Here is a 23,300-nt window from a genome sequence, read left to right on the forward strand (position 1 = left end):
TACCTCCATGATGAAGACTCCACCACCTCCCTGGGCAGCCTGTTCCAATGCCTGACAACCCTTTCGGTGAAGAAGTTTTTCCTAATGTCCAACCTAAACTTCCCCTGGCGCACTTTGAGGCTGTTTCCTCTCATCCTATTGCTTGTTACTAGGGAGAAGAGTCCAGCCCCCACCTCGCTACAACCTCCTTTCAGGTAGTTGTAGAGAGCGATAAGGTCTCCCCTCAGCCTCCTCTTCTCCAGACTAAACGACCCCAATTCCCTCAATGGAAGGAAGTGGAAGAAAACATCTCAGTGGCAACTTTTTGAACCTTTTTCTCAGTCTTAAAAACTTCTGATTTTAGGGACAGGTACCTAAACAACTCTATTACTTTCAAGATCAGTATAAATGTATTTGTTTTATGAATCTAATTATCCTATTCTAGAAATAGTTTTCTTATGTACCCTTACATATTTTATTTATTTTATTTAGATTTCTTCAGGCAACATGTAAACATTTATTTGGATTTTCTTTTACTAATGAAAAGTGAACTTGAAAGTATAATTTCAAGTAAATATTCTGATGCATTATATAATACATATTTTGTACTGATCTTGTCTTTTAACACTCCATCTATTTAGGGGATCAAAATGGCCAAGAAATAGATTAATAGGAATAGATAGATATGGCTGTATGACATGGTGAAGTAGTTAATATGTACCCTTATGCCCATGATTGCAATGGCTTTTGAAACATCCTATTTTTCAACAGATCTGCTGTGAATTAGAAGAATGTCAGAATCCTTGTTTGGAACTGGATCCTCTAGAATGTGGATGTGACCAAATTCTTATTTATCATCAAGAAAATTCTTTGGTGACCTGTGATCAAATTTTTCTTCTAGTTAAGGAAGTTATAAATAGAAGACAACCAGAAATGGTATCAAATAGTAGAACTTCCTCCACTGAAGCTGTAGCTGGAAGTGCTCCACTTTCACAAGGATCTTCTGGTATTATGGAGTTATATGGTTCTGATGTAGAACCACAGACCAGTTCTGCCAATTTTATAGAAAATCCTCAAGATCTAAATGGATCTATGCAAGCCCATGTTGATGTTAATGTAGACCTTGTGAGTCCGGACAGTGGATTGGCTACCATTAGAAGCAGCCGGTCTTCCAAGGAGAGTTCTGTTTTCCTTAGTGATGATAGCCCTGTTGCAGAAGGTGCTGCTTCCCATCACAGTCTTTTGCCTGGCTTTGATTCCTATAGCCCTATTCCTGAAGGAGCAATAGCCGAAGAACAAAAACCTCAGTCTAGAGACAATAGCGATAACTTTGATCTTTTCAATTTTGATCTAGCACCTGTGGTTACAGCTCCATCTGAGTCATCTTCACGTTCTGTTGATTGTTCCCCAGCAGATGACTATTTCCTTAATAGTGATTCATCAGAAGGACAACAACTCACTGTGCAGAAAGAACTTGATCAGGCAAACCTGCTAGAAAATGATACTGCAAATTATTCAACTGACTTACTTACGACAACAAATGAGGAAGACAATTTAGCTGAATTTGATGAGAATCCAGGAGAAATGTGTGAGAAAATGTCAAGTTTGATCAATTTAGTTGAAGGTGATTCTTCTTCACCAGAAATGTTGAAATCTGCGGATTCAAGAATTCCACCAACTCCTATGAACAGTCTTGTAGAAACTTCACCATTAGATAATGGGCAGCCTTTATTTTTCCCACAAGATGTCATAAAAAAAATCAATGAAATAGATGGTCCAAATTATTCTCAGTCTCGGGTTCGATATGGGAGCTGGTGGGATGGCTTTGACCTAGAATCCAGAAATGCTGATACATGGAGTTCAACTGAGCAGGAATCTGTATTTCAGAGCCCTGTCTTATGGAAAGATTGTAAAGAAAGTCCCTTGCTACGAGAACATATTGATAGAAGAGCCTCGGATTCTGTATTCCTCCAAAAACAGCCAAAGCAGATGGAGTACATGAGAGCAGGTCTGTGGAATAATCAGTTTAAACAAGATAATCGGAACCATGAGAATCAAGAGAAAAACACTGAACATTCACATTTGCAAACTGCTTCTTTAGAGGAAGCAAAGCAAGAACCAGAGAGTTTTACTGACCCGTGGAAAGTCAGTGAACCAAAACTTATAATGCCAGATGTATGGTGCAGTGGTGAAGGGAAAGGTAGTCAGCGAGCTGGAAACTCTTATGAAGTCTGGGCTGAGTTTGATGGAGGAAATATTGCTATATCCTCAGAAAATGTATGGAACATGCCCAAATTGCATAAAGAAGAAAAATCAGTGAATATTCCTGAGGAATGGGCCATATCAAAAACTAGTTTATCACATTCTTCAGAAATCACAGTGGACAACAATACTGAAAAGCCACCTATCCAGGTATCTCCAGAAGCCTGGGATAAAGAAAGATATTATTCAGTAGAAGAATATGGAAAATCTGAAAATACAAATTCTGTTTTCAACAATACAAAAAACAATTCCAAGCTTCAAACAGAGGAAAAAGCTGTATTTGGTGACCCTAAACGTAGACCAAAACAATTTGAAAATATAGAGACCTGGGATATGTATGATAAAAACATCACAAAAGAAGGAACAGAAGTAGTGGTGCCATGGGAGGATACCTTCTTGTATAAACACTCAGATCTTAGTTCATCAAACATAGGTGAAGATTTAGTTGTTTCTTCACCAGACACCAATTATTCAACATCTGATTCATATATATCACCTACATATGCGGAAGATGAAAGACAAAATGAAGACAAAGATTTTGACAAAGAAACAGTTATTGAAAAAATGATAAACCCAAATTTGGCTGAGCGACAAGTTCTTGAGAATGCAAATGAAGAACCATTATCTCCTAGAAACATGCCTTTTTCAAGCACTGGAAACATAGACATCTGGAATAGTCCCCTAAATAATGTCACTCAGTTACAAGAAGGAAATTCTGAAATTACTACTCTTTCTGTCTCTGCTAAACCTTTACTTAATAAACAAATAGCTAAACAATGTTTTTCAACTGAGATGCATACCAGTGAAAATAATTTCTCTGTATCTGAAAACAGAAGAGTAACACCAATAAGCAATCAAACAGTGAATGACTTATCATCACCACCACAGGACAAATTAAATACTAGACAGACTGCAGCTGAAAATGTAGAAACAGTGAGCAGTGTTCCTGTAGAAGACACAGACATATCTACACCAACTTCAGACACTGGAAATGGATTGGATCTGAAAATATGTGACTTGGGGATTGAGATACCTAGTAAGGAGGCAGCACAAAACACTGCTGATGTTGGTGAAAAGCTGGATAGTCAGGATTCAGTGCAGCAGCTGAACTCATGGAGTTTACAGAGTGAGCAGGTTTGTAAGGAAGGCTGGGACAAGGCCATTGTAATTTCTCAAGAAGCAAAAGAGGGATATAAGAGAACAGGTGAGACAAGCGGACAGCAAATGATTAGTGACATTTGTAATAAAACAGTGCAAGAGGACAGTGAATCTACATGTAATGCGGATTCAGAAGAAAACAGGTCAATAACAGAAGTTCCCAGATCCCCAGAAAAAATGAGGAGTAGTGTTAGTTTAGAAGTGTTAGTCACAGAGAATCAGTCGTTTTATAACCAAAGTGATCCAGTTAGTCAGGAAGAGAGGAAAGTCTTGTCACAGAATAATGTAGAATCTTCTTCAAGTGCTTCTGAGGAAGGCAGAAATTATGAATCTTTTGATGACTCCAGACCACAAAATTACAATTACAGTGAAACATCACAGCTGCTTTATGAGAAAGCTGAAAAGGAGACTACAGTGACTGAGGATACAACAAGCTCTGAGATGGAAAGTATCTCTGAAAGTTCTGATAAGGGTAGCGATAATCCTGAAAATAATTCTAAAATGCCTGGAAGCTCAGGCATCTGCAATGACTCTGCAAAGACTTGGTGTAACCTAGCCAGATCAATTCCTTTGATGAAAGAACCACAAGAAGAGTTGGGAGAAGTGAAAGAGGGCATACATGAAGTGGTTCCTAACCCTCCAGGCATTTGTAGTTCTGAGTTAGTATCTTTCAAAAATAGTTCAGAACTGAACATCACTCATGAAATGTCTTTCATAGATGAGTTTAAAAAGAGTCCTTCTTCTGGATATGTCAGTGTTCCCGATATTACAGATATGCCTGTGGTGGAAAATTCATTTTCACATGAAATAGGTTCTGGGAGAAATGAATACTCTGAACTTTCAGAACCTGCTAATAATCTTTGCAGAGAGTCATATGTAATGCTTAATGATAGTTTTCCCCAAACTGCTTGGAATTCACAGCCATGTGAAGATGTTCAGTCTCCTGGAACAAGTCCTGAGGCAAGTGAAGTCCTTGAAATGGCAAACACTGCAAGTAGTCTTTCAAAGGATATACAGATCAAAAGTTATTTGGAAAAAGATAAAGTATGGAGTGATTCAATAAATGATTATACACACTCAAGCGGAACAAGTCCTGATTTAAGTGATGCATCTGTGAATGTGTGGGGAGACCTTCCAGTTGCCAGTCATCACAAAAGTAGGGCTATGTGGGATATTACAAATAATGAAAATCTTGAAGGTGCTTGTAAAAGGAATGATTTTGGGAATGAATGTGAAGAAGGACTTGAAACAAGTGCTGAACAGAACAAAGTTCCTAAAAGCTTAGATTTCTGGAATGCACATGTAGATGATGATACTGTATCTTCTTTATCAAGTCCTGACATAAATGAGGATTCAGAGAATTCAGAGAATTCAGAGGCATATCCAGAAGTGATTAATGAAGATTCTACATATGAAAACAAACAGCACAAAGCATCTGAAATTGGAGAGGATTATGCTCAATCCAATACAACAAGTCCTGAAGCAAATGAAGACAATTTAGATGCAAAAACTAAGGTGGGAGAGGAGGTCCAGGTCTGCATCTTCAGTGAAAACCCTGAAACAATTAAAGCTAGGAAAGTATTGCAGGAGGACTTGGCTATAATGGAGCATAATGAAACTTCTGAATATTTAGGTCACCGGGAAACGCTTCAGAAAAAAGCTCAAGTGAGTATTTTCAGTGAAAAAGCAAACAGCGGAGAAGACTCATATTGTTATCAAATGAATGAAGATACTACACCAACCTTTGCTGTTGGTGATAAAGAAGAGTATTCTTCAAAAGCTGTGGACATGCAGAGTATATCATTGGAAGCTGATGTAAGAACTGATCCAAAACCCACAGTAGGAACATTCAGTTTTCCAGATGACAGTTCAGAATGGTGGAATTCAGACTCTTGTGAAGAAAAACAAGTGGAAGATCAGTATTCTGTTTCAAGTCACTCTGCATCAAACCAGTTAACAAACAGTAAGGAGGACCCCTGGGGATCACCTTCACAAGATGAAAAACTAACAGAAGCCGATTTCACTAATGCAGGTTATGATGGAAATCAGCCTTCCCCGCTGTACTGTGATGAAAAAGAAAATGAAAGGCAAGTACATCCCATTAATATTCCCGATAGTAAAATAAATCAAGACACTTTACGGTTCAAACAATTTGATCCTTTCATACTGGATAAAGAAGAAAGGGGCTTGGAAGAGCAGTTTTTTCCTACAGATGAAGAAAATCAACTGGCTCCACAGAAACCTTCTTCTGATGAGGAACCACGTATGCCAAAGACATCAGTTCAGGAAATAACTGTACTGGATCTACCAGAAGACAATGAGGGAAAGGTAAGTCTCATTCTTCAAGAGCAACAGCAGGACACCTGTGAAAGATCGGAAGTGCACAACTCAATGCCAGGTGCTTTCACAGTAGAAGACTTATCTTTTGGAATGACAGAGAAGTCAAGTCCAGGGTGGAGTATATTAGTTCCCCGAACTGCACTTATGCCAGATATCTTACAGGATAACACACAAGAAAGTGACCAGCTGTCTTCAGTGGAACCTGACCTGTGGACTAATGCTGAGCAGACTGTCACTTTGAGATCAGATAGTGAAAATCCTGATATATTAAGTCACTGTGACCAAGACAATAGTTCAGAGGCATCAAGCAGTCCTGATGTGTGCCAGGAGTATGAAGCTAAGCATGCCTCTATCCTGTCTTCTCAGATCGTGGTGGAGCGTGAAGATAAAGATAGTCAGCCAATTCATACATGGTCAAATATGAATAAAGAGGCAGATATTGATTCAAAGTGTCAGTCAGTAATGCAGAAGGTAGAGACACACTCTAAAAGTGTTAGGCCCCAGGACTATGATCAGGGAAGGACCAATGAATCCTATCCGCAAATCTCATCTAATACTCGTGAGCCTCCTGAATTTGCAGTTTTGGAAGAATATGGTCTAGAAAATAAACTTTTTACTGACCCAGTTGAGTTGGCTGAAATCAACAATGACGTTTTAACACTGACATCCTCATACATCTTGAAAGACACATTCGATGAAAGTTTTACTCCTACAAGCCATCAAGGAACGCCAACTGATACAGCTCAAATAGTGACCTCCCAAATGCATTTGGCTCCCATGGATTTCACTCTACCTGATAGGGCAGAACAAAGTTTGACAGAAATTAGTGCCATGGCTGAAGTCAGAAAGTATTCTGATATCGAACATACAGCAATAACTGGTGATGAGCTAGACATGTCAGAAGAATGTGTGGATGAACCTGAGACAGAGGTAGAAGATAACATCAGGAACGCATCAGTGACTAATGTCCTGGCAAGCACATGTGGTGGAATGAACATACTGGCAGTAGCAGGCAGTGAAGCAGCAGAAGGGGAATCAAAGGATAAACAGATATTCTTTCCCAAATCCTTTCTGCCTGATTCAAATAATCAGCTGGCTGATGACGTAGTGAAAGAATCTGAAGATGCAATTGAAAATTATGTTCCTGTGTTTAAGGAAATGTCCAGTGACCAATCACCAGTGGCATGTACTCCACCATCCTATGTATCTTTCGATGCTGAACCCTCTGGCAGCAAAGAGTGTGCAATGGATGAGCTCTTGTTACAGCAGTCATTTTGTGACAGTGTTTCTTTGGAAAAACCTTTACCACTGCCAAGTCCTTCGGAAAGTGCAGAAGGCATCCTAATGACCAAAGACAGCAGCATTAAAGAGTGCCTTCAGGAAAATCGCACATCAGTACCTTCGCTCTCCAAGTCCGAAGTAACTCTAGGAGCTTCTGAGATTTCAGTAGGAAAATCTGAAGCAGAAACAACTCATCTTGACTCACCGCCAGGTGGAGATAAAAGATCACCTGATGGTAAGAAAATCTGCTTTCCAGAGCAAGTCCATAGGACAAAGAAAGAAGGAAATGTCTGGAGTATTACTGCTGTATGATGAGGCTTTGAGTGAAGTTTGAAGTTTGTGGTCTCCCTGATGTACAAAACTGTACTTTGGGAAGACCTCTAGCATCACCCTTCTAGACAGATCTAAAGCTTTAAACATTGAAGTAGGAATGTTATTTTTGTTGTTTGTACAAGGCCTAGCGTATGCAACACTGAATCATTTCTCCCTTTAGGAATGGTTGCAGTGTTAATGTATAATCTTTAAGAGCTATAATGATGATTATGATGTTATAAAATTCAAGTACACATTAACAGAGCAAAGCAAACTGAGAAGAGCTTTGTCTCACTGTACTGACTTAAAGATATCATGGTGACTGAAAAAGTAATTAAAAAACTAAAAGGAGTTTCTGTTTGCCTGTTTTTTTAGAAGCTGGCACTGGCTCCCTACTTCATAGGCAGAGTAAGACAAGAAATTCCTCTGAGAGCCCTGAACTGAAAAGTACGGAGGGTAAGGAAGATGTGAGGATGCAGGAGCACCGAGATCCAACTTCACTGGAGATGGACTACATCCTTGTTACTGAGGAAGAAAATACACCTTCAACGAAGGATACCCTTGAAAGAAATGAAATTGATTTTGCATTTCAAGAAGCTAATGTAGCTGAACAAACAGAATCTCATGAAGGCTTTTCACCAGGCTCCTTGGATACATTTCAGCCAGTCTCCATTACAAATGAAAGGGAATATCACTCTGTTTGTGGGACTGAATGGGACTCTGTTCACTTAGAAGAGAAGAGTTCTTCCATGCCTCAAAACCTGGATGATGAAACGAGATCACAGGAAAGCTGTGGGCAAGATGAGGGCTGGGTTATACTAGACCAAAATGAAGTCAGTGATGTATCACCTGAAGAAATTTCTCTTGAGCCAGAGATGCCAAAATCAGGGTCTGGACATGCTGGCGAAGAACTGGCAGCTGTGGTAGCACAGGAATCAATTCTTGACACTCAGGCAGAATTTCAAGTAGAGAGTCTCCTTCAGAAATCTTTTGAACATGAGGGCTGTTCTCCTTCGGACAGCCTGACTACTGAGGATGAGAGATCAGGCATTGCAGGAACACATGTGTTGCAGGTGGCTGTCAGTGATGGGGAGTGGGAAACACGTAGTCAACAGAGACTTGGAAATAATGGAGCAATAGAACAAGAAATGAAGGAGGAAACAGCGCTTCTCAACAGTGAAAGAGAACTGAGTCAAAAATCAGGGTAAGGCAAAACCAACCTGTTTCAATAGTCTTCTGTTCACTTGTTATCAATGTTGTTGAAGTGTATGATGTTATGAACAGATGGCAAGACTATATTTACATGATTTAAATCACTGTATCCCTCCCTTTGTAAAAAGAGATTCTTGGTTCTTGGTTGCTTGTTATGAGTCAAATTAGGTATGTTTTGCAATGCAGGAAGCTTGTAAGGCCGCTTCCCTGCAGGAATAATTCTGTCTTCCTTCTGTGAAATCCCATAGATTTCATAATCTACCTTTAAATCTGAAACATATGTGGCCAGGGAATGCAGGGGAAACCCGATACTGATGATATTGCAAGTCCAGATGCAATGCCAGTGATGAGATTATGGAGAGATCTAAATGAAGCACTATTTATGTCTAATGCAAAACTGCTGGGAAGGAAGATAGGAGGGAGTCGAGACCCAGGGTCAGAAAAAGGTGCTGCTTGTAGTGGAAGGAGAAGGATGATGGAAAATTGTGGTCCTTGTGGTTATTTCCAAGCTGTAGTCTGCTCAGAGCAGCATTTCTGTCTTTTTGGACTGGGCTGGCAATTGAGGCAGTTCACGTGTATTTTGCATCTGCCATTGGGTGGAATTGCAGCCTTTGTGCTGACAGCATTACTGCTGCCTGCTGTCTCTCTGCGGTGTCACTAGATGCAAAGAGAGACTGACCCTCTTAACTCCATTTACTGTAGTGTATTGAAGAGAGTGCTTCTGTTGACTCCTTATCTTTGCAAACAGGAGGTTGTAACTGCTACAATGGACTCCAAGGGTAGCCCCAGAGATATAACTGTGGAAGTCTGACCTCATTTCTTCTGGCCATCTGCAACTGACATGCTGAAGTTTTACAAAGAGGAACCTAGCATTGTGTTTATCATTGAAATTCTTGTGAGCAGTAAAAAAATTCCGAGTACAAATAAAACTAGGGGGAATAACTGCTTTGTACTTGTTAGTACTTTTAAACTGCACCTACGCAAAAGAACTTATGTGGTATGAAACATGTGGAAACATATTGTTTGTGTGAAATGCAAGACTGATTTTTTACTTTTCAAATTTTTCCCAAGCGGTTGTCAGTTCACTGTAGAATACACAATGCATTCACAACTTCTACTATCAGGTTTTAATTAGCTTGCAATTTATTTTAGGCTTTATTTTTTGAAATTTTCACTGACAGTTTTGAAGTTTTAGCAGTAGGCTTTTTTCCATTGAAGGTGGCATACCTATGTATGACAGTATAACCCTGATAATAGCATGTACAAATAATCTGTGATAGAAAAGCACAGCTTTTTGCTAATTCCTCCCCATCCCAAACAGTTCACATTTTCTTAAGATTTCAAGGACTGAATAGTTCAATAGCTGTGATTTATCTTCCCCCAGACTTGTTAAAATACCTTCCCTCTAAATATTTTCACACATTTTTCAAAGAGTGTATGTTTACCACAAGATCAGACAGTGTTATTGCTGAGCTATTTTTAATATACAGTAAGTGTTGGCTTCATCCTTAATAGCAACCCCAGTCTCAGAAACTCTGAAATATAATGATGTTACTTTCAAGCTTAAACTTAAGCACCTGTATAGGACTTCAGGTTTTCTTGACAGTCAAGACTGAGTAGTATACAGAGCATGCTTTGCCCTCACACAATGCTCCTGGCTGAAATTGCTTCAGTCTAAATAGACAGCACTGAGAAGAATATGTGATGAGGGGGGCTCTGTTTCTGTAGGGCAGTGACAGCTGTTATTCCTGCAGGTTAGCATTTACTGCCCTCAAGAAAGAGGTGAATCTTCAGAAAGATTAGCAGATGATGAGTATTCCCCAGTTCTGTATGGTCTGAAGTAAACCAAATGCTGAGTGCTTGACCTTGAAACTATCAAAAGTGGAGCTGGTTGGCACGACATTTCTGTTGCACCCAATTCTCCAAGCTTCAAACCTTCATTCCAGAAGGAAAAGTAGAAATTTTGAAATTTTGTAAGAAGCAAAGCAAAATCCCCAAGCAGTTGTTTTGAGTCCATGTTAGTGTGTGGAGGCGGGACTTGGGATTTGTGGATCTAGGAAAACTAGATGCCCTTTGACTTTGAGGTGGTTTGCTTGTTAGGAGTAGTCCACAAGTTGGAAGTCATCTTCCTCCATTATCTCTGTCAGGTTTCACTGGGAGTTCATCCAAACCAACTACTTTCAACAAATAAAGCTGTTTTTTGACAAAGCAGTGATTTCTAGTGAAAATCTTTAAATCAAAAAATGCTTACCACCTCTACTCACAATAAATGGTGAATGGGACAGGAAAAAGGAAGGGTTATTTAGAGGGTTGCAGGCTTGCAGATCTGACATGAACAAATCAGCTGTCAACTCCTCTCTCTCTCATAAAGCATTTAAAAATAAAAGCAGCCAGATGCTGACCACGCTTAAGTCACACGCGGTCCACATCTCAGGGTTTGATATGCCATGCTTACGTGCCCATGATGTCCTTGGAGAGGAAAGCAAATCTGGTCTGGGTATCTGATTTTAATTGATTTTTATAAACAAGTACAACGGAGTTCAGAGAACTTTGAATCAGTAAGATTCTTTGTTAGAAACCTCAATAAAAAATCTGATTTTTGAACTTAACTGGCATCTAGAAAAATCCATTCCTATGGCCATGGTTTTATAAGGGTTTTTAACATCTTAATGCTATGAATATTTACATCCACTTTGAGAAGAACTCTGCTGTTCTTTAGAAATGTCTGTAAGTCTCCAAAGTTAAAAACTTAAATCTCGTACACAGTAGTAGTTTGCACTGGTGTTTCAGACATAGTGCATTCTTTATTCTTAGAGCTTAGTATATTCTCTTAGACTGATTCTCACATTAAAGTCCAGAAGCGGACCATGTTAATGTAAGAGTGTTTTCAGTGAAAACTTAAATGCATAATGGAATATGGTGCATCCTGCAAGGAAAGGATACAGTAGTTCTTGGTATAGAATACATATATGGTCACTATAGCTACCACTATAGGCTTTTTTCATATCTGATTCAGAAGTTGTTTAATACCAAATACCTTTTCGTTGGAGAGCAGTGGCTATTTCTGTCCTTAATACTAGTGATGCTGAAGCCACAGAAGTAAAGAAAAGCAAGTAAGTTATTCAGCATCCACATTAACAATTATTTGTGGAAGCATGGAACCAGTAAAATCTTCTTTCTTTGGGGTTTTGTTGTTAGAATTTTTTGATGATAAGGTGTGAAATCTAATGGGAGGTTTTTCCCACCATTAATATTATTAAAAATATTGCCCTGATATGAGGAATTAATAACTAGCAGAGATCTCTTTTATGGTTCTGTTTTCTCATCAGTTTCCCCTGTGCTTGGTAGCTGATGATCAATAAACTTGTAATAAACTTACATCTTTGGCCAGGTGTATAATGGCTTCAGACTTTCTAGGGGCTAGCAGAGTTATATGCAGATATCCGTATGCATACCCACAGCGTGACCATGCAGGCCGTGATTCCTTTGAAACCAAAGCAGCACACAAAAATTATTGTGGTAAAAAGGATAAAACACATATGGGAATAATTATTTCTAGATTAAATGTCAATTTCATTAAACCTCTTATATAAACAGCTGTAGAAACAGCAGCTGACATGGAGGAAGTATGTATTTAGAAATGCTTTCTAATGCATTTTGTTGACGGTTTTAAAAACACAAGTTCCTTCTTAATGCATACCTCACTGTGCACCTTGTAAGTCTGAAACTGACTGCCCTTCTTGGCTGCCAAACTTTAGAACAGTTCACTACAATAGAACTGCCAGCCTATGGGAGGTTAGCACAGAAACACTGATGTCATCACATACAAGAAGAAACTAAGGCTTTTCTCTTGTTATTTTTGCAACAGAGTTTCTGGATAGGCTCATGGTGTTAGTCATCAGGCTCTGAGTCTGCCAAAGATTTGCATCTTTGAAGTAGGCTTTGGCAGACTTGAACTAAAGTCTACCTAACTGATATTCATAGCAGAAGTGTCCTTCTGCCTGAATTCTTATACTTGTAAAATGCCATGATTTTGACTCGGGAAAGTTTCTTGGATGCTTCACTAAATGTGACTCTTGCCTTGACTGAATAGGCTTTTTCCTATCTTATGCTTAATAAAATCTGCTTCATATCAGAAAATTAAGCCCCCTTTATGTGAAGGTCTGGCTGGATAGGTGTGCCTTGAGCATGGATTACGTTCTTTGCTCAATTTTTTTGTTTTGTCAAATATTTTTGCTTTATGCAATTAAGTTTGTATTCTGAACTTTAACACCCCCCCCATCTCTGTGGTAGTCCTTTTAGAAGTGGCTTCTGAATCTGGAGCTTTCTCTAGGGCAGCATTTGTTTCCTGCAAGGAAGCTTTCCTTGTGGCCTGCTGGTTGCTTTTTCATAAGCCCATTTGCAGAGTATAGAAATTAGGTTCCTTATTTTTAAGTATGTACTTTGCCTTCCTATATTTATGTATGACACAAGTACAGTACCTCTGAAGGATAAAGTAATTTACCATTTGTATTCAATCAGGTGATGAGGACATCCCAGCTAGTGGACAACTGAATAGGTAGTCCAAAGTTCATGGAGGCATTTACTCAGTAACGGCCTCTAAGCCCCTTTCTGAATTGACAATTTGTACACATGTCCCTGTTTAGAAAAAACTGGAGTTCATGCTTGCATACTGTGCTGAAGTAGGTTGCTTTAATAGTGGAATAAGGGTCAGTAAAGGATGCAGTTTGCATTATTTTGTGCTTTCATCCAGAAAGTGTCCGTCACTTTGTCTAAGAAGTTTGACTGTTTTGTAGAAGAGGGAATTAAAGTTTTGAAAGAGAAAGTGTAAACAAAAATGAGGCTGAATAAGTGGATTAAAATCTTGATGTCTGCTGGTCACTGCCCCCTTCATCCCAATGTCAAGCATAACAACTCTCCAGGCTGTTCAAGTGGGTTTTAAGAAAGTCTGTGACTGGTGGTAAAGTTATTCCCTCCTGTCCTGTTTTTCTTCTGCAAGAAAAAGCAGCAGCAGGAAGAGAAGAAAAGTATGAGGATGCTTGCTAGCATTAAAACACTGAAGAAATGGTATAAACCTGTCTTACTAATATACAAACACCAGGAATAATAAACCCTAAAGGTTCCTTTGGCCTCATAAAACAGTACAAGAAGATTTGATAGCACATTATTAATGTCATTCTTTCCAGAAAGAAAATAGCTTCTTATATGGCTTTCCATATGTGAACAGCTGAGAGTGACTACATTTAAAAAGGAAGAATTTGTAAAGCACTGCACAAATGTTGGGTAGGCAGTATAACACACTTGGCTGCTGCTGCTGTGGCTGCAAGTGTGCCAGCAGTAAAATTTATGAAGACTGGAGGTGTTTGTCTTCCTCATAGAAACTGTCCAGTCTTACAGGGCTGTATGATGCTCTGTGGTGACGCAGTGGTCAGGAGGCAGAGGGAGAACGCTGCAGATGACTATGCTAATTTTTACCTACCAGCCGACTCCTCAGAGTGTGTTAGTGGTTATGTATACCATATCATTCTTACCTTTGCTGTAGGGAAGGGTTATCCTCTTCTTTAGGAGGAAAAGTTAGAAAGAGCTGAGGGAAATACTATGAAATGGTGTATTGACTTGAGGAATAGAAAGCAGTGAGAGCAGTAGAGGTAAGGACACTGGTGTATGGAAGCTTTGGGGAAGAGCTTGGAAAACTGGTGGCCAAAATGATCAGAAGACAATTTCCAACTGCCAAGATTTAGTTAACCCACTAGAATAAGGCTTCCACAAAAGAATGCTTAATTTATCTTTCTGATGGCATGTTCTCAAAGAAGCAGGAATCATTCTTTTCTGCTCACTTGTGTAGTTACTTTTTGGAAAACATAGTTCTTTCACTGCCTGTAGTCCAAAATATCTCTGTGATCATTTCTGTACCATCGGCTATTAAAATTGCCCAGTACTGTGAGCAATGAGGTACATTTTTAATAGAGAAGCCTGTTTTCGTCACATTGCCTGTGGTTGACACTGAATAAAGATAATTAAATATAATGACAGAAAAATCTGTGACTATTTCAAGATTAATAAGAGTTTGGAGGCTACTCTGTTATCTCTGTGGTTTAGCCAAATGCACATCATATATCTCAAAGCCATTAATGATTCGAGTCAAATATCAATGTCCAGTATTGAACTGAAATACTGACAGAATGGAACCAGTGAAGAAATTCTCATTGACTCCGGTGGACCAAGGGTTTCACCCAGTATTTTCTCAAAAAATCTGTTCTATCACCCCAAAACTAGAATAAGGCAATGAATTAGGGAGCCCAGGTTTGCTTCTTGTTTCAATGGACAAAGCAGGCTGCTATATATAGGAAGACTAAAAGATTGAAAATCTGTTGTGTTTAAAGAGGCCCCATTCTGCAAAGAAACCTTTACTTCCCTTTGGATGCCTGTGTTTCCTTTTTTTCCTTGCATACCCATGGGGCTGTCATTTTTCAGTCCTGTCAAGATTGTTTATTATTTGGCCAGATTTGTTGGAAAGCAATTCCAGGTATGCTAGGGATCACACATGCTGCTTTAGTGGTGCTTCTAGCTCCTGCTGAACTATAAGATTATGGACTTGAAATGGGAATTGAACTCAGGTCTCCCACTTGGCAGCACAAAGTGTGACAATTGACTAAACAGAAGGAGCATGCTTTAAAGGTTAGAAACAAACATGTAAGGAAAGGAGCAACAATTGAGAAGGCTGCTTGTACGGAAGTGCGTGTAAATGAAAGTTAATGCCTTGCAACAAAAGTAAAAAGGCAAATTGAAACTGAAAAAATGTTTAGACTGGTGTCTGCAAGAACTCTTACAGACTGCTGGCTCAGAGCTTGAGATTTCAGTGTTCATCTGAATGTAGGATGGGAAGCTATATAATTAATGTATTTTACATTATTATATGTCATACCATTATAATTATTGTAGGAATATACATTAAGTATTAAAGTATTAGCAGCTCCATATTTTATATGAATCTTTGTGAATGTGTTGCTTCTGTGAAAATAGAAGGATCCCTGGGACAGATTCAGAGCAGGGAAGTTTCCACAACACAGCTGTAAATTCATGAATTTTTTTTTTTAAATTTTGTAATAATCTATTTTAATGTCAGTGAATCTCATTGCTAACCTTTTTTATTGATGGAAGTAACAGCATATGTGTTCATGCATGGGCTTTAGTAACACCATTTCTTTCCCTCTACTTGATTTGGCCTATGAATTCATGACAACCGTCTTTTTTGTTATCAATTTTGGGGTGATACAGTACTTCCCATCACCATCTGGAGGAAGAAAATTAATTAAAACTAAAAACCCAGTTTCCCATTGCAGAGCCAGCTGTTAAACGATAGCAGCAGCCAATATGGTGATGATCCTTTTTTTTGTAAAAACAGCATTAATATTTATATGCCAAATACCAAGTACTTTACAAAAACCTTTTAACAAGAGGAGAACAACACTTAAGTGACTCAAAAACAAGTTTAGAAGGGAAAAAACTCTACTTACTGGTATTCATTTGTGGTCCTGAAATTTTACCTGAATTGTGAGATGGGGCTGATAGAGGGGGCTTCTAAAGGAAGAAGACCTGAACTACATTAGTACAGTTTACTGGTCAGATGAAAACCTCCCCTCTGTTCAAAACCCCACAGTTTTCTGAGCTAATTCACTATATATTTTATTCCAATCAATGTGATCTATGACATGAGATTTCAGCCTAAAGCATTAATGAGCTTTGAAACTTAACCCTGTTGACACAGACCTGACTTTGAGAGTGAGCCCCAGTGAGCTTAGTGGGTCCCAGCAGTGTCCTAAAATCTCAGAAACGTTCTTGTCTTTCTGAGCACGGATGATCAAGGCCATAGCTTCTGCCACGTTACTAATTTCATAGCTTCATCATAATCATGCTATTAATGACTTCTATTGTACATAAACAGTTTATAGCTCTGTTTCCTGAATGCAGCTTCCAGGTGTCTGGACTTTTAATTTCAAATAAATTAAAGATTGTCCAGCTGAAAAAAATGCTAAAAAATATCCCCATTGTTGGAAATTTTATGTAGAGCTAGCTAGAAATGTGTTTTCATATTGGTGATGATTTTTAAAACTTTTTTAAATACTTGGTGGTGTTGGTCTGTTCTTTAAAATAGCAGCTGGAGACTGATTCCTCAGGAGATCTCTAGCAGATGATGAGAACTTTCCCTGTAGGATTACCAATACCATGAAGAGCAAGATGGGAGGCACTGAAGTTTTACACTGTGCTGTAGGTGTGCGTGGAGCTGTACTGACTAAGGAAAATGGATTTAGGGTTTTGTTTGTTTTTGACTGCTTGTGGCCTAGCAATTTCATGTGAAAACATCTCCAGTTCTCATGTAACTCATATTCAAGGAGGAGTTGTGCTGTGTGAAGGGAGAAACGAGCTGAAGGTTAGGCTGTGCTAGGCCCTGTTGGCTTGCTGTTGTAGCCCCACGGAATTGCAAGGGAATTGCAAGCTGTTTTGCGTTTGGGAAGAAACCCAGAGTTTCTAGGGACCCTATCCCCAACAGGCTTTTGTAAAAGCAGCCTATGGGACTGCACTGCATGGGGAGAAATGCCCTTCCTTCGAGCACACCGCTAAGAAACACAGTCAAGAGCACAGACCATGAGCATTGCTATATCATGCTTTTACAGTTTGTGTTTCTAGAATTCACCCTGCCTTCTGAACTGGTGGTTGGTTGAGGTGTCTGTTTTTTTTTTTTAATTTGCATCTGCATTCCCATAGCTGAATTGCAAACCTAACTAATTATGTAAACCGTGTTTGAATATGCATGTGCTCTATAACCAACAATGCAAACAGAAATGAGGGCTGAGACGGGTTGAATCCGTAAGAACATTTGTCATGCAGCCTCATCACAAGCTTTTGATTTGGCTCTGAAATGAGACAGTGGGGAGCTTTTCACTGCTGCCAGCTGAGTCGTTGTATAAAAGTTTGGTGATGCTCTGACAAAGCTCCACAGGGAATGTCAAAAAAAGCCCTGTAATTTTCACGGCTGAAGCACAGCTCTGCATTCATTTAAGTGCTCCTTTAACCAAAGCCTGGTAGCTGCTGGTTCACACAGCCGGCTATCTGAAGGCAGGTGATCACCCTTATTTAGCAGTACCACTACCCACGTGACAAGAAAATGGTGGAGGATCTGTATTCCTCGTAAACTGCTACAGAAAGAGGGATGCTGAAGTGCAGCAGTAAAGCATCTTTATTATTTTCCCAATAAAAAGGCCTCTTCAAGTCTTGGAAGGTAAGTGTCTCTTTGCTCTGAAAGGCTGATATGCAGAAGGTTTTCTGATTAATGGCTGTATTGTTACAGTTACTTTAGACAGAAAAAGGGAAAATGTTTGTCAGCATGATGCAAAGCACCCAGGACTTCATTACTGAAAATCGGGCAGCTGCGTTTTAATTCTGTTGCAGCTCTGTATGAGAGAAGCTTACACCAGTTCAACGGGATTTCTTTCGTCTGGGCACAGGCACGGTGTTTGTAAATAGGAAACAAAACTTCACTGCACAGTCACCTAGCATATTAGATTATTTTCAGCTTGCTTGCCTAGCTCTGAGGATATAGTGGGAACAAAAAGAATGAACTTTGGGCATTTTCAGCAGATAACTTGATTTTAAGACTGCTTAATTACTGGCATAGTGATTGTCTGTGATAGCTCTCATTGTAAACCACTTGACAACGGTATTGTTTTCAGGTTTTTGATGACAAAAAAAAGCAACTGAAGCATATGATTTTTGAATTTTTTGCAATGTCCTCCTACAGTGTTGCAGTGAACAGGATATAGAATCTTTGAAGGTTAACTGATCAAGGATGCAGCAATAATCTCAGTGGTAAGAGGACTGAAAAATTACTGCAAAAGTTGGTTTGTACAGTCAGTATTTTTGTTTAAATTTAATTATAGGACCTTGTTTCAGCTCCATTCAGTTGTTTGCTTTTCTGTGTGTGATGAAAGAATGAAAATATTCGGCAGTTTTAAGTGTGGTAAGCAAAAAAAAATTATAGTGCTGTACAGGAGGCATTGAAAATGTATAGAACGTTTAAATATTAGCTACTTAAAGCAACACTGAAAGGAAGTGTATGCAGGCTTGGTAGGTGCACTTAGCCAGAATCGTCCTAAGTAAGTGGGGGCAGGCAGAGATGTGACTTCTGGGTTTATCTTTATTATTTCTCTTGGGAAGCAGAGCTGTGTTAAGAAAGGGAGGATGCACACAGCTGTAGCAGCACTGTCAGGAGGCATTAAGGCAACTGCGGGGGGAGAGGGGAGGGGAACGATACACACCAATCCTTACCCTGCCAAAACATTTTTTTTCCAAGGCTGCTGTGTTTGTCCCACTACTCTCACCCATACTCTCCTCTGCTATCTCTTGTGGGGTGGGGGAGTATGACGGTCCAAAATAGCCTTTTTATTCCTTTCTGGCTGTTTTTTAGTCCTGCATAAATGTGGACAATATTATAGAAAATCTCTGTAGTTAGAGACAACTCTATCTTTTGCATAAGTTCACTACTTTAAAAACTTGGATCCTTTTACAAGCAGCCTGTTGGGGTTTCATCTCTATAATATTCAGCAGTAACGTGACAGCAATGTGATTTAACGGCTTGTAATATATCTGTAAAAAAAGGCAGAGGAAAAAAAAATCAATTGTTAAGCCACAGTGTGTTCAGGCAAAAGATGTGGCTCTCAAACTTACCAAGAAATAATGTGTGGGTAGGAATACAATTTTGTCAGCACCTGTGAATATTGATAAAGCTGTTTTTATCACTGTAGTGTTCTCAGGACTGGAGACTCTTCCTATCAGACCTTGTACAAATATTGAGAAAAATACAATGCTACTGCAACAGCAAATGAGACCAAGGCAGAGGGGAGGATGGAAGTGACAATCCAATTGTTTGACAGATTTCTTAGTTTATCTACTTGGTTTTCTTTTGGACATTGAAGGAAATAGCTTAGCTTTTACGGGATTTTATTAATTAACTAATTCAGATATTTCAAATTAGTTCGTAGCATATCCTGTAGACTGCAGTCTTCACTATAGCCATTGCAGCTGTGAAAAATACCAGCAGATCAGACTTCCATATCTCAGGCTACCAGATGAAACCTGATTGTGTCCTGCAAGAACAAGATCACTCTCCTTAGCAGAAAACACTGGCAGCAAAACTAAAGAGCTGTCTGATGGACAGCAGCCCAGCAGGATTCACCTCTGCCTGCTTGTCTGAAGTAGCAGAGCGTATAGCTCACCTTGCCCTTGTATTTCCCGGGCTATAATGTGTGAGGAGTGCTGTGTGCGGGAAGGAGGAGCTTGGTTTTCTCACCTCGTTCCTGAGCATCACTTCTTCAGTCTAGCACTTATTGTTGCTCTGCTTTTTCACAGTATTTTTGCTATGTCTGACATTATCCTCTCACATACAGTTAGGTTGGTTTTTATCTTCCTACTGCTTCTGCGGCCCTTCCAACTCAGTGACAGACTTCTGCTTCTGAAGAAAACTGGTGACTGTCTGCATCTCTTGTCTCCCTTTGCACATGCCTTTTTAGACCTGCCTACTGCAGGGTCTGACAATCTTCCCTGCTTTGAACACCTCCTGCTAGTGCTAGCAGGCTGCAGCAAACTGCCTTGTTTGGTGCCAGTTTTACTGCTTCTGTACAGCTTATGTGCCTTGATTAGGTCTCTCCTCTGGCTCATGGTTGGGCTTTTCCTGTATTTTTCCCAAGCTACAAATCATCCAATATGGATGGGAACTTTTTAGTTACCAGTTTACACCCAGTAGGGTATTTCTATTTTAATCTGCCCGTTAAAATTGCTGCTCCACATTCTGCATTGTCACTTACATTCCCCTGCTATCTATTATGTTTCTGAGAACTGCAGCTTTAAGAGAGGCTGAAATTTAACATCAACATCTTTTTAGAGCCTTTTCTCTAGCTCAGTCATGGCCAAGATACGGAAGATGTAGCTGTTAGTTATTTGTAGGTTTGCTGCAGTAGGTTAAGTTATGGATCTAAATTATAAGAATATTGAACATCATAAGTTGTGAAATCATAGTTACATTAACATGGAAAAGATGGAAATTGGGCAGTACAGTGAACTGCCATGAACAAATTCACAAGATTTAAGGCATTGAAGGAAGAGAAGTTGTTTGAAAAGGGTAAGGAATGAAGTAATAAATAGGACCAGAGAAAAAGATTTATGAAGGGAGGAAAAGACAGAAGTCATATGGTATTAAAAAAATGTTGCCATGTATCTTTTCCTGTCTATCAGCATATTATAAATTGTGCAAAGGCTGAACTTGAAACCAAAGGAGTGCTAGAAAAATCCTAATGCTTTAATGACCGATCAGTAAAAGTGATACAAATCTGTACATCTTGACGTTAAGTGAGTTGTTATGATTAGCAGCTCAGAAAATCATCCCTAAACACACTTTATCATGCAAGCAAGACAAAATTCACTTGTTGTAAGATGCTTTGTTAAAACATTTGATTCCAGCTAGTACAGTATGGTAATAAGTATCATCATCATTGTACATGTCAACATTCATACACGCAGGGAAACAAATCCATTAAGCAACACAAAATGTTGACAGTATTACAGAAAGGCCAAATAGAAAACAGGAAATAGCTAATGAAGTTCAGAAGTTAGCTCAGTTGCAGAACGAGTGGTTATTACTAATGGTTAAGAGTAGTCCAAGGCATTTAGCATGTCTTTATCTGGAAGCAAATGTGCTTGATAAGGTGTAGACTGTAAAAATAGTTGGAGAGAAGTTCTTGTAACTCCACTGGTGAATCTCAGTAGGGCATAAAATGTAAAACTTCCTAAAGATTTTCTGCTTCTAATCCTGCTACTTCTACCCTGTTATGTACTCTCAAAGCATCAGCATACTTCCTGAAAGTGCAGATGGCTGCACTGAGTATAAGGTGCATGCTGTTTTTTCAAGTGCTGTTCAAGTGCCAAATACATCATTTGGAGCTGCAGGTATTCTGATGAATGGTCTTGACAGCACAGTATGGTAGGAAAATGGTCACTGTGGACCACACATGCTGGAAGGAAAACTGGTTTTAAAGTGAGGAAAACTAAAACTGAGTTTTCTTAAGGAATAATTCATTGCCTAATGAAAATGGAAGGTGGATCCCAGATCTGTGATTAAACGTAGCATTTTAATAAATTTTTAGAAATACAGTTTTCAAACAACATGTATTTTCACGTTGTACTTAAGGATCTTTTACATTAAATCGATTTAACTCCTATTTTCTCTGCTGGCATTACCTTGTTACAGTGCATTTATAGTGTTTGTGCAACAATGGTTGTTGATTAACAGATCCTCTAGATGTTATCTGTAGAATATTAACAACATTTATTACGAGCAGAGAGATCAGGTAGGTTTAAACAAGCCTTCTAAATGTGAATAGTGCACTGAACCTACATAGCTTGTTACCAGACCTTGTGATCTTCCAACATTGATGGAGGAGCACCCATCACACAGGCTCTCCAACTTTGCATTATTAATTCCAGTAACTTTCCACTGGCTCAGTAAAGATTAAGCAGCATTGAGCTAGGCATATAACAGAGGAGAGACCCTGCTCTGAGGGCAAGACCATGTGGTGGTACCTGAATGCAATGCCAAAGCAGAGCAACAGATGTCAAGTGGCATGCTATTTCTACCTTAAAATTTGTTACTCTCTACCTGCTTTTGCATGAAAAATATTGAGTTAAGAGAATATTATTAAAATGGTAATTCTAGGAAATGCCTAGCAGGTTCTATACTCCACTGTAAGAGACATAGTTGGGAACAGTGCTGTTTCATGGGTGCAGTCAGATAACACTGCCCGAAGGAATTGTGTCCTGTCCGTATCCATGCATGAAGTTGTTATGTGGTGCAGGGCAGGTCACTAGGAGTCAGCAGCTGCTTGAAATGCACATCCTTCTCCTCTGACCCCTGTCTGACTCTTCTTTTCCTGGATGCCAAAAGGAAGCCACTGGTATCTGACTGTACCAGTCTCTTTCAGTGCCAGCTAGTTATAAGGATCAGTAGTGGTATATAGAAGATGTTATAAAACGCTATGTATTCAGAAAACCCCCAAACATTATTAGACATCACATATCAGGAACTCACAATCAAGTTAATTTCTCCATTTCTCTTTTGTAACAGTGAATAATTTCTTATCTTTAACTCATGAAGCTATTGTCCAAGGGATGTTAAATAATGTTTGGAAATGCCCAATAGGGGATTAGCAGCTTTGAAAAGCCCCAGAAAGGACTGATTGTCCTGTGTCTAGAGCAGCGTTTGAATGGTGCATGGTTAATAATGCATGGGGATGGAGAAAGGACAAGATAAGGTATTAAATAGTTGTTCATTGGGTTGAGCTATCTTTCCTGTAGCATCCTGTGACCTGCTGGTGAAAAACCTTTAGGAAGAGACTTCTGGGGACTCTGAGATCTGCTGGAGGCAGCATCAGCCTGGCTTGCATTCCTAAGACCCCATTTCAACAAGACATTCTAGGTTTGGGACTTAAATCCAATTTCCCTTCTTCTGTATTGAGGTACCTTTTTATTTCATGTGGCTGGAAGTCACAGATAATTGAAGAAGCCTAGACCCCTGGATTCCTTCCATAAGCCTTCCTCATCCATGGGCATATGCGTAAGGTTGCTGAAGTAGACTAGTGAACCCCATTATCATTCATCTATTTACTTAGATTTGTCCCTCCGTGGCTCCCTGCATCCCTCCCTGGCTT

At 39.3% G+C, this 23,300-nt stretch overlaps 1 protein-coding gene across 2 annotated transcripts in view; it reads left to right on the forward strand.

Annotated features, from left to right (window-relative positions):
* Nucleotides 1-23,300, forward strand: part of PRUNE2 (prune homolog 2 with BCH domain) — a 144,214-nt gene that overhangs the window by 82,459 nt on the left and 38,455 nt on the right. The window contains exons 8-9 of one of the 2 annotated variants that reach the window (XM_075078716.1): nt 751-7,255; nt 7,708-8,536. In XM_075078716.1, the coding sequence (XP_074934817.1) occupies nt 751-7,255; nt 7,708-8,536 (7,334 nt within the window). Of the gene's footprint in view, nt 1-750; nt 7,256-7,707; nt 8,537-17,736; nt 17,825-23,300 lie in introns of those variants that run through there. The other variant, XM_075078715.1, reaches the window with a different exon arrangement.

This window comes from Phalacrocorax aristotelis, chromosome Z (genome assembly GCF_949628215.1).
Source record: "Phalacrocorax aristotelis chromosome Z, bGulAri2.1, whole genome shotgun sequence".
NCBI lineage: Eukaryota > Metazoa > Chordata > Aves > Suliformes > Phalacrocoracidae > Phalacrocorax > Phalacrocorax aristotelis.